Source organism: Sander vitreus, chromosome 24 (genome assembly GCF_031162955.1).
Source record: "Sander vitreus isolate 19-12246 chromosome 24, sanVit1, whole genome shotgun sequence".
Lineage (NCBI taxonomy): Eukaryota > Metazoa > Chordata > Actinopteri > Perciformes > Percidae > Sander > Sander vitreus.
The window spans coordinates 10,346,166-10,358,731 of NC_135878.1; the positions used below are offsets into that span (position 1 = coordinate 10,346,166).

General features: G+C 43.5%; 1 protein-coding gene across 1 annotated transcript in view; it reads right to left on the reverse strand.

Moving 5' to 3' along the window:
- Positions 1 to 12,029, reverse strand: part of LOC144512890 (prospero homeobox protein 1-like) — a 38,710-nt gene extending 26,681 nt beyond the window's left edge. Inside the window, exons 1-4 of the mRNA XM_078243858.1 lie at positions 11,539 to 12,029; positions 7,356 to 7,771; positions 6,479 to 7,099; positions 4,782 to 5,990 (exon numbers count right to left, since the gene is read on the reverse strand). Coding sequence (XP_078099984.1) covers positions 4,782 to 5,990; positions 6,479 to 7,099; positions 7,356 to 7,706 — 2,181 coding nt within the window. The 5' untranslated portion in view covers positions 7,707 to 7,771; positions 11,539 to 12,029. The remainder of the gene's footprint in view (positions 1 to 4,781; positions 5,991 to 6,478; positions 7,100 to 7,355; positions 7,772 to 11,538) is intronic.
- Positions 12,030 to 12,566: the final 537 nt, after the last annotated feature.

Below are 12,566 nucleotides of genomic sequence, written 5' to 3' on the forward strand. Positions count from 1 at the left end.
GCTTCAAGACAGGATGCATTCAATTTGAAATTTGAGTTTGGCATTTTTTTCACTGTCATTGTTTCATATTTAGTTTTACTTTCTAGGAATTCAAGAAAGTGCAATTTATTTATTATTTACATGCAATTAATTTATTGTGCCTATTAGCTGGTGGGACTCGGGTGTGGTCTGCCAGTATGCCGCTGTGACATTAGTTTGTTTACTGTTTTTTCACATAAATGTCCTGACAAAAAGTAAACTCTGAAAGAAATTAAAAAGCAATCAACATATCTGATCACGACACAAAAAAAAGGCAATCTGACTCACGAATGATCATGACACCACAACAGAACACTTTGCCTCAATAACTGAAGCGAGAGGTGAGCCGTATCGCCATCCATCATTCATTTAGCAGCAGGTACGTCAGCTCACCGGACAACAACACCATCACCTCGTTAACATTCATACCAACCTGTCACTATCTGTGTGTTTAGGGCAGCTAAAACACTGTGTTCACTTTTCGCAGCCTGTCTTGTTTTCTGTGGATCCGTGGACACACAAACTAAAGCACACAAGCACGAACGAATGCACACCAAAACACACAAACATGACTCAGAGTAAACAGTTTGAAGCAAAATCATAATGACAAAAAGCTAACGACTTGTGCGTGTTTGTGTGTAATAGTAGCTAAAGTGGGTGAATAAACAATGCAATTTTCTCCTTCTTTCCTATTGGTGTGTGTGTGTGTGTTATGTTCACCCTGATGCACATCTGTGAATGTGTCTGCGAGTGTGTGTTTTGTCTGTGGCTCACTGTATCAGCTGTAACGTGACCTTGCTGCCAGGTGTGTGTGTGTGTGTGTGTGTGTGTGTGTGTGTGTTTGTGTGTGAATGGGGGTGGAGAGGGAGGGGGGATAAATTCATAAATGAATGGGGGACATCTGCTCAGCTCTGTTCAAAGGATTAAAGATACACAGACCTGAGAGAGAGAACGCATGTGACTGTTTAAATGTGTGTGTGTGTGTGTGTGTGTGTGTGTGTGTGTGTGCGTGCCTCTCATGTACACTACGATCGATGCAAAAAACCAGTCAGGTTTCCTTGAAGCCTTTAATTCACCCACAGTGCCGTCACTATTTCATCCCTACCACGTGAATCAAACAAGGACACGCTTCCTAAACTAAAGGCAGAGAAAGAGACAAAACAAGACTCTAGACTAGAGTGAGAACGAAGAGAAGATCAAACAAATTGCATACGTTTCTTCCTTTTTAAAAGGATCACTTTCAAATTGAGGGAGCACAAAGTAGCAGGACAGAAAACAACAAGGTTTATGTGAAATGTGCAACATACCAATAACGTTTGACACGTTCTTAAGAGCTTAAGCTACACTTAATGCCATTCTTGATGCCAAGAATCCTTTGGAGTGTTTGGATTTAGGGCTGAAACGATTCCTCGAATAATTTGATTACAAAAAATCCTCGAAGCAAAATTCTTTGCCTCGAAGCGTCGTTAAATCAATGTCATTAAGGTTGTACGGCTCACTGTGTTTCCGCACGGAGGATAATTACTAGCGCACACAACAGGTTGACGCTTCTGTGGACACAAGACGTTTATATACTGTCTATGCACGAGACTGACGGCCCAGATTACAAATGAACGAAGACGAAAATAGCGAGGGTCTAAGAGAAGAGACAGGCGAGAGGAAACGACAGAAAGTTTGGGATCATTTAAAGCAGCAAACAGCTGCTACATCATCTCTGTAGAAAACATCCAGTCTACTCATCCATTCCACGGAGCGAACCCGACACCAGGTAGCTAACTACCGTCTGCTGCTCTCATCCACCGCGCTGTGTTTTACACAACTAGCCTACAGCGTGCTACTCTGCAAATAGCCATGTTTTACCAACAAGCTAAAACGAGAGCTGTCGGTTTGTAGTCTAAATGTTTATTAGTTTGCTACTAATCTTTGGAAACTTAGCTGCTGCCGGAGACAAACTGGCTCCTCCCCCCAGCATGGCCACTTAATATGCACGTGAATGACAGCTCTATTTGCATATCCAGTGCAAAGAGCCAGAGGCAAGAAGGGGAAGGGGGTGAAAAATATTAACATTTGGGCCACCAAAAATGTACTTGGCAATAATAAACGTTGCTTTTTCAAAAAAAAAACAGTTAGTACACAGCAATAATACATATTTACTGTTGCTGTTTACTAAATATTTCTTATCCGATTACTCGATTAATCGATGGAATAATCGGTAGAAAACTCGATTACTAAAATAACTGATAGCTGCAGCCCTATTTGGATTGTACAATGTATTATTAGTCTGTGCGGCTGGTGTGTCTGAATGTGTTTTTGCACGATGAATTTGGCAGTAAAACTACTCGATAATTGTACATACATAAATAATTTCATTACACTTCCATATAATTCAAAATATCATTTGCTGATCTAAGTTACCGGAAGACGGTTGGTGCACTGATCATACAAATGCAGTTAAAATAGAAATAAACAATCAGGGGTGCAAAGCGATTATCTTTTCAATTAATTAAGTCATCACTTAGTCCATAAAATGTCTGAAAATAGTAAAATAAAGGCCTGTCACAATCTTCCAGAACCCAAGTTGATCACACAACAGCCCAAATGCTAAATATATTCAATTTATAGTGTAAGAAATTAGAGAAAAGCTGAAAATTCTCACATCGGAGAAGCTTTTTGTTTGCTGAATAACTTAAATAACTCAATTTCCTGTCAATGTACATCATTTCAGGCCTAGGAGTATGTATTGTTATATAATAATATGAATAAATAAATCAACTGAATTCATAGTGGAAAAATACATTTCTTAACGCATAACTCATGCTGAAGGATTGCTATTAAAATGTGTTTTACCTACAAAATAAAAAAAGGAGGGTAGAAGGGTGGTCAATATCTTTGAAATACTAATGTCCAATTTCAAAGACTTCTTCCTCTTATAAATGAATGGAAAAGCATTTTGGAATGAAACGGCTACGTAGGATCAAGAGACGTGTCAAATATTATTTATTTATTTTTTTTAAATAATTGAATTAAAGCAACATCTCAATTGGCTTTGAAGACAATACTGTGATCACATCCTCATCACAGCTGCAAGGAGTTCCCATTTGTCAGGTTCAAAGTCTTGTTTTTATTTTCACTTTGTTCTTCAAGCTGCGTGCACGTGTGTGTGCACGTGTGCCTGTTTGTGTGCAAGTGTGAGCCAAAGCGTGTGTATCCGTAGTAGCCGGGAGAAGCCCTCTCAATATGAAAGGTTAGGCACGAAAAGATAAACAGCTACCTGTAAACACCTGTCTACATGAACACACCATGAAAGGGAGTGTGTGTGTGTGTGTGTGTGTGTGTGTGTGTGTGTGTGTGTGTGTGTGTGAAGTGTGTGTGCATGCACTATAAAAGGTAGCAAAAGACACACAGCTGCCGAGCTGAGCAACTGCGAGTGAAGGCCAACAAATAAAAGCGAGTAGGAGAGATCGACATTGACAGGGAGGGAGACACATAGCTAAAAACTGAACAGGAAATATATTTAATATATTTTATATATATATATATATATATATATATATATATATATATATATATATATATATATATATATATATTTGTCCTTATGTGTGCCCACACACACACACACACACACACACAAACACACCCCAAAACACACAGATTTAGAAAGCTTCCATCAATAATACCCAGCATTCACCTGTTCCTCTCCCATGCTCTTTGAAATATGATTAGCTTTGAGCTCCTATGAACAAGGTCTTACCCCACACCCACACACACAAAACACAGTGAAATATGATTTGCTTTGAGCGTTTATGTACAAAGTCTTTGTGATGAAAGAGAACCTAACAGCACAAGTGTCTCAGAAAGTGTGTGTGTGTGTGTGTGTGTGTGTGTGTGTGTGTGTGTTGAAGAGGGAGCTCACTAGCCTTTCTCATCACCTTTAAACACCACAACCTGCTGCAAAGACTTAAAAGAGCTTGAGAGAGCAGTGTGCGACCTGTTTAATCTTCCCCCTCTTGCAAGACCCACCGCAGCCCGTTTCATCTTCCCTACCCAGCGAGGAAACAAGAGGGTTAGACCAGGAATCAATTAACGCAGATTAATTGACATTAAAGACTTTCTTTGACTACTGCCTGCTGCCGCAGCTTCCTCTGAGATGTCTCGGTGTGTTTGACTGCGTTAAAAATGTGACTTGTAGAACAGCGAAATAAAATCACGGTCGATTTAAACTATTTCCAAATGCACAAACAAAAAAAAAAAGTTAAAGGATGTTCTTTATGCTAGCAATAAACATATTATATGTCATAGTGTTTAACGTGTCCCAATTCCAAACTGCATGCCTTTCTTAAACTTATTCTATATTTGATGTAGCGCTGGAATTTAATTAGTTAGGTCAAATAAGTCCAATGATCCAACATGAGGACGTATTAAAAAAAATATCATCACAACGGATGTAAAAACGTATCATGATATACTGTATATTTTAGGTTATATCGTTCAGCTCTAATAGCATGTATTATCTACTCATCTTAAGTACATTTTTCTTGCAGTCAGTATTAATGAAGGTAATGCAGTTTTAACAAGTTTAACAAATCTTTATTCTAATCTTAACCCCAAACCTAACCCAAGACTAAACATTTGATATGGCGAAGATTACCGTCATTTTGATGGTTTAAAGCACTTGCAAATGCAAGAAAACATACTCACTCACACACACACACACACACACACACACAAACACACACACACAGGTACACTAATAAGGATACGGTGCTGCCTGAGTAAGGCGATATGTCGGCCATGTCTTGCAGGTCTCCACACTCAGACTTTATGAGGGATAGGGACAGACCCTCTGGCCCGTGTTGGCCCGGTGAGCTCTGCCTGTGGTGGTGATGATGATGGTGATGACTGAGATGGCCTCCTCCGAGGGATGCCATTTTGGTTCTGAGGCTGACAGTTTCCCGGGTCATGTCCATAGAATCGGGGGAGGACCGATGAAGGTCCTTGGGCCCTGGAGGGTAGCCAGCTCCACCCCCGTGTGAAAGGGGGCTCTGAAAGGGGTAACCCATAAGGGGAAGAGGGAACGGGTGGCGAAAGGATGGAGGGCTAAACCCGAGCGAGGCTGTGAGGGGAGAGGGGTGGAGGGAGGGATGGTGAGGATGAGGAGGAGGAAGAGAGGGGTTAGTATTCTCTCCTCCACCTCCCCCGCCGCTCTTGCGCACCACCAGCGGCAGTGCCTCGGTTTGGTCGTTGGACGTTGGCAAACCGCTCAGTCTGCCACTCAAACCACCGAATGAATCCAGCGGGCTCGGGACGATTACATCGGCGAAGCAATGCAGCCTCTGGTTGGAGGAGTGGTAGCTAGGGGTCGGACTGCCGTCGCCGTTCATACTGAGGGCCAGGGCGCCACCACCAAAGCGTGTGTCCGGGGTGAGAGAGGGGAGGGGCCCAAAAGGTGGAGGACAGGAAGAGGACGAGTTGGAAGAAGAGGAGGGTGCGGCCGGTGTGCTGCTGTGGCAGCCATGATGGTGACCGACGGCCTGCTTGGGCGAGGAGAAGCCCTTGACGACGGTGTCAACGACCTGCGACACGGCACAGTTCAGTTCCTGCTTCAGCGTCTCTGCTAACTGCCTTCCTCCTCCTGCTGCTCCTCCTCTTCTCTTAATCACCCTTTCTACATTCCTCTCCTCATCCTCGTCCATTTCTCCGTCTATCAGGGCCTGTTCTCGGAGGAGGGCTCGGGCCCGGTCCAGAAACAGGCCTGGGTCCAGTTCAGACAGGTCGTCATTGCTACGCCGCCCTCTGTCTCTGTACCTCTCCTCCAGGCCATCGGAGCGGATACTGTCCTCTGACAAGTTACCGTCCTCCTCTCTTTCTCCACCTCGGTCAGCCTCTCTGCTCTCGCCGTTCTCTTCCTCTTCCTCCGTCTCTGAGTCGTAGATCTGGTAGAACTTCTCCTGGAGTTGACGCAGCTGTTTCTGAGAAGGGGAGAGAGAATGTTGAAGAAGATTTCTCCTGAACCTAAAGGTCACCTCTTACCATAAATATACTACAGGAGAAATTAAAATAGTTCAGTTATACATAACCCATTTGGTAGACGGACGCAATTTTTTTGAGCTGTTGTTTGTCGCACCGTTTTTGTTTCGCTCTTCTTTCTAGAAACAGATTTAGGGAATAGGATAGCATGCATTCCTTGAATCTGTGCCACTTTGAAAAGCTGGCCTTCTTTTAGATCCTGAAATCCTGGGTTGTTATTGTTTTTATAGTACCGTATGTTGCTAAATAAACAACATGAAAATTCATTTGACAACTCGAGACTTCAATTAAAGCATCAACTGTCATCCCAACTCCCATTTAAAATTGAAAAAGAATTATATAAAAGGTAGGGGAGGGTGGTATTTGTGATGCATTTTAGCTTCAAATGTCCACCCAAAGCGCCTGCGCTTAATGTCTTAATTCTACCAACCTGCATGTCCTCCAGTTGCAGTTTCAGCTGCCGTCTCTCTTCCTGTCTCTGCTCCTGCCTGGAACACACCAGCTGTGTGAAGCTGTGTTGCTGCTGTGGCAGGCGCTGCTTTCTTTTATTCTCCCTATAAACCTCGCCAACGCCGACCACGCCGCCCCGCGAACCTGGAGAGCTCAGGAGGGAAGAAGGGCCGTCGCTCCGGCTGTGGTTGTGGCCGCTGGTGTTGTGACTGTTGCCGTCTCTTCGCTGGTCATTACTGCCGCTGCTGTTGTTGCTGCAAGTCTCGTTTTCGCGGTTGCTTTCTTGGCCGTGGTCGCCGTTGGGCCGGACCAGTGGCGAGTGACTCATGCCGCGGATGATGTTTTCCACACGGGCGCGCTTGGCGCGGAGGTGCTCGTCCGACAGCCTGTCCAAGTCGAAGGTGGAGAGGGAGAGGGACTGAGAGGGAGCGTGGGAGTTGAGGCTTGAAGGAGGCACCGGTCGCCCAAAGGAGGAGGAAGAAGGTGGAGGGGGAAGAGGAGGCCCAGGAGAGAGGCAGTCAGACGGGCTGTCGCGGGAGGAGTTGCTGCAGGCGTCCTCGGCGTGGATCTCCGAGCCTCCACTGGACAGAGCTCCACTCCCCTGTGATGGAGGATAGCAGGACTGAATTAACCAATAAAACCCATGATGTAATGGATCATTGAATCAGGATAACATACTTGTTAGTGGCTTGTTTGTTTGGTTAATTGGAAAGATAAAATGCAGATTGATTTAATGAAATGGTGACTAAAAACATGAACTGGTTGTCAAAACTAAAATCAGCTAATTGATTAATTGACATTTCACCACCTCCTGTATGTGTGTGTGTGTGTGTGTGTGTGTGTGTGTTTGTGTATACCTGGAAGCCTGAGTCACTCCCTCCATTCTTCCCCATGTTATTCTTCAGCAGCTGAGAGATGATGGTAGCACCAGGGAAAGGCATCATGGCGTCTTCGTACGAGTTGGCCCTCTTCAGCAATTTCCTCAAAACATTCGACTTCTCCCCGTCACCGTTGGCACCGCCATGCCCGTGACTGACCAACGAGCATTCTCCGTCCTGATCGGAGCCACGTGATTGGTTCATGCTTTCAAGCAGGGTCTCCCTGGCGCGGCTAAATAACGCACTAGCCACAGTCCTTTTCACCCCAATGTCGACACGTCTGCGCTTGGTCTGTCTGGTTAGGAGGGTGGCGCTGTCATGATCAGGCATCACGCAGGGGAGCTAAGCGGACATGACCAGGGGTCCTCACAGACACGCCGGATGAGAAGAGTCACCTGGTCAACGACAAACAAATAAACACAAATTGCTATGATTTCAACCTTTGATATTACCTGGAAAGTGGAATTTAGATCGTATTAAAGTTTACATTCCCAAAAGATTGTCCAATCAACTTTTGGTCAGAGAGAAGCGCAATCGTTGAAATTTGTAGCAATGTACAGAATGAAATGTTTAGAATATATAGTTTGAATTGTAAAATATACTAGCCAAAACTTCAAAACTGTTTGCCTAAAATCAGTTGACGTGGTCTTCGGTGTTTAGTGGCTTTTAATAACAATGCCACTTGTTTTTTTTCTCCATAGAATAAATCCTCCACAGTTTAAAAAACATTAGATGGCTATTAATGTGCCTATTTCCTTTCCAAAAGAAAGCTTTCTACCTTTTGAACTATCAGAGTCGACATAAATTAACACGTTAAAAATCACCGCCTATAAACTATCACTAGAATTTCAAGCAACTCAACAACAGCAACACACCGGACAGAAACAAATGGGTCGATCGACCAATTTCACAAAATTACTCCTAGTGCATTTCTAGACCAAAAGCCAAGGGAACCACTGTAAGAGAGAAGAAATTAACACTCTCTAAAATAGTTCAAGGAGATATTCCCACAGAGAAGTAACACCTGCCTGTAATAACCAAAAATCATTTCCCATTTCCTCTTCATCCCCCTGAGGGGTAACCTTGATTTCTGCATCTTGTGAGGAGCTGTGGAGAATGGAAAGGCTCTCTCGTATTGTCAGAGGGATTTCACTCCACACTCGAGGAAAAAAAAAGCAAAGTTGTTTGTGTTACAGTAGTTTTCTTGTTTTACTTCTTCACATAATTTGAAAGATATAGGTACTAACATTTCTGAGAGCAGTGCATTGGGATTTTATTGAACTTTAGGTATTTTATTTAGACGTGCAAAGTTATATTCTCATAAATGCTGCCACTTGGGGTTTTCACAAATTCTCTGCACATTCAAAGGTAGGTTTCTTTTCCTGTCATGAGTGAATATATCTTATCTAGTACACAGCAAGTGTAGAGAGGTACACCTATAGTGGTGGGGAAAGCACTGCGTGAAGGTTAAGTTTCGCCGTTGATGTTCTGGAAACTGTCCGAGGTGTGGGAAACGTTAAAGAGCCCTATCCAAAACTATCAAATATAACTGGCTTCATTTGAGATACATGAGGTACTTGCGAACTAAATCTCCAGAGAGCGCAGGATCTCCTAAAGGCTGCTTTCGTCACTAATTTAGGTTTTCATATCAACTAAAACTAAAAAAAAATTCAGAAACATCTACAAACTGACACCAAAAATAAGCCTCAGCCATTTTAAAACAGGTGAATGGTGGAAGTAAATATATCTGCTTGCCTTTGAGCCTTCACACACTCATACATACAGGGAGCGTTTCCATGTTACACGTTTGCATGTGTTTTGCAAGTGATGTCAGGGGTCAGGACTAGGAAAATATTTCACAAATTAAAGCTGCTTCCTACAACTGTTTGGTAGAGCTGTGCCTGTGTTCGCAGGAGTTGAGCAGTTTTCACTCCACTGTTAAAATGCGTTAAAACTAAAAAACTAAAAGCAGCACGACTCCGATTTTAGAGAGACAGAAAATGTGAACATGCTCAAACACACATGAAGCATGAAGCGGGGGGGGGACACACACACAAATGAGATGCTTTTGCAAAAGCGCACAACAGCCGACAAAGCAGACGCAGGGCCGTGGCCAAATGAAATAGTTTCCAAGCAGCGGAGAAGGGTTAGTTTGAATGTGACTCCCAGTGTTGAAGACGAGAGGTGTTCAGGAAAAACACTCAGCCCCTCAGCACAGTGCCCGGCGCTGACCCAGATACACACACTCCCACATACAGGGCATGCATACACACTATCTGTTTGCATGATTGGTTCCTTAGCATTACTCTGGGCAGAGGGGCACACACACACACACACACACACACACAGACACACACAGACAGAGGGGAGGTTGAGAGAGTAAGAGACAAACAGTTTAGATTAGGGGGTCCAAAGAGCTGCAAAACTATTTTGAAATGTGTGTCTGAGGTCAAATTGAGGGTGCATCAGTGCAAAAACAGCAAATGTTTGCTGTCTGCATTAGTAAAACACAAAATGCCTCCATCGCCTTTTCTGGACACGTACTGTATTATCATAAAAAAAAAAAAAAAAATCAAAGTTTGACTCAGAAATACTCATATAAGACCAGGCAGCAATACAAGATGTTTAAATAGACATGTTCAAAAAACCCGGTTGCATTCATGTTTAAAGGTGAGCACTGAAAGAAGATGTGAGAGTGAGTGCGTGAGGTTTCTGTATCAAAACAGAAACTTTTGTTTCAATCTGAATTTGAAGAGCAGGAATAACTTGCTCTGCAATTGAGAACTGAAATGGGAAGTAACTGATGAATAGCTGTAAATGCTTATTTCCAGTTACAAGCGGCAGGTGGCTCATGGCTAAGTGAATTCATTTGTTGAAAGAATGATGTGGAGGATGAAGCCAACTAAAAGTCACTTTAACCCTCTTGTTGCTTGGAGACTTTATCGAGGTGTTTCAGCCTTTTATGAATACTGTATTTTATCTTAAAATGACTTCATAGTGACTTTTGGAAATCTAACTTTTTGTAATGGGTGACGGTCATAATTTGCACACCTTGTACTTCCTTTAGCATCTGTAAGAGGAACCAAAGCACGTAGTCAGCTAAGCTTGCGTGTGAAGTGGATCGTTACTTCTTGTTGGAGCTGACTGAGTGTGCGCTCTGAGCGGAGAGCACCGCTGCCTAGAGTCTGACAGAAAACACAAGCTGTTACTTTTACGCGCGGCATCGTGGACGGCAAATATAGAGAGATGTTTGTCATAGTCCAAACAGCAATTAGTACGCGATGATGACACGACGGCGGCACCTCTTCTGCAACAGGAGAAGTCGAACGACACACGCTGCAAACAATTCCATCTAAACAAGCAGTTTATTCTTTCGTTATTCAGCCTATAAAGTTGTATTAAAGAAGTGAAGAGCTGTGGCATAAGAAATAGATAACCCCGCTTGTTTGTAATGCAGTTTCCTCTTGTTTTAGCGACATTTAAGTATTAGCTCCCTGGAAACAAGGCCGAATGCTGCATTAAAGATAAATCAAATGGAACTTGACTTCAGTTCTCGAAAGACATTTGTTTGATTTAAAGGCAGGGACATGTTGTCTCTCTCAACTGTCACGAGTTCCTCATTTGCTTAAATTTAAGGAAAAAAAAGAACATAAGAAGTAGGATTTTTAAAACTTAATTTCGGTATTGAGTAACTTGTCAATCAGCAGCTCATACGCAAACCACGAAATCCAAAAGCAATGACAGGTGCGTAAATCCGAGCGAGTTGAACTGTGCAATACCCAACAGACTGGCAATCAAAGCAGAAGCACGGCAACGAACAGTGGCCAGAACCTCATTTTAATTTTTAAAACAAACTTCAGAAATGTGAGTTCACACATGGCTCGTTGATCCAGCCGGCAACGATCACAAGCAGTCTGGAGACTAACGCGCGTAAAGTCAATATGAGCAGAAACAGTTTCGGAAAGTAGTCCAAAAAATAACCAAACCGTCTGGATCCGAGGCTGGACCGTCTTCATGAACTACCAGTGGAAGATAAGTTAGTGCGAACACGGTGCTGTTATGGACAAATTACACACACTCATACACCCATACACTACAATCTATAAGCCCACGAGTGACAATAAACATGGGAACAAATAATAGCCCACGCGTTTTGACTTACTTCTCTCTCGAGCGTTTCTCCAAGTCGGTCCGTCGAAGAAAGGGCGAACACAAGAGACAGATCCGCACTCGTCGCTGAGATCAATGCTCAGTTTACTATGGCAAAGTGGAGACGTATGCAGAGCGTGCGCGCGGGCGTGAGTGTGTGTGTGTGTGTGTGTGTGTGTGTGGGAGATAGCGAGCAAGACAGACGTGAAAACTCATAGAGAAAGTGTGTGAGAGAGCGAGACACAGACAATGAGAGGGCGAGAGAGAGAGAGAGAGAGAGAGAGAGAGAGAGAGAGAGAGAGTGTGTCTGCTCTTGTGCGCCGCTCTTCTCCCGGGATGGGAAGTGTTTAGTATCGAGCGCGCCCGGTCCGTCCGGCACTCTTGGCTCTTCGCGAATCCTGTTGTCTCCGCTCTGGCCGAGGGGCAAGACTCTCAGTAAGAAACAAGAAGAGGCGCACATGAAGGATACGTGAAGACGCTGCGTCACCGGCCCCGGAGTGAGGTAACGACTCCACCTGACCAATAAGGAAGAGGAACCAGGGACGGTGGATTTTATTTATAAGGAGCCCTCCGAAAGCGGCGCGCAGCCAGAGCGGAGAGGGAGAGCGAGGAGACAGGAGCAGAGCGTGACGCGGAGGGTAAACTGAAAGTCAGGTTCACCGACCTTTCTAATTAGCGGAGAAGCTGCAAAAATCTGAATAGAATAAATGCATATTTTAACTTAAACCGGACTTCAAGGGCATCAGCTGTCCCATTTTTTTGTTTAAGCATGATTGTTTTTTTCTTCCTTTTTTTTGTGATACAAATACATCATCAGTAAATCAAAGCACTAGATTTATGTCTACTTACTTCTCGGCTTGTGTCATTTAATAAAAAAACACTTGCATGTAATGTATGATTGAAGAGCCACTTTAAGCGATTGCTTTATTATGTGCATGTTCTTATGTTGCTGTTACAACATGTACAAGTGCAGTGCATGCACTCACATCTATGTTTATTAAGTGTTATAACAAAAACAGGGTATACAGGTATCTGTTTCTT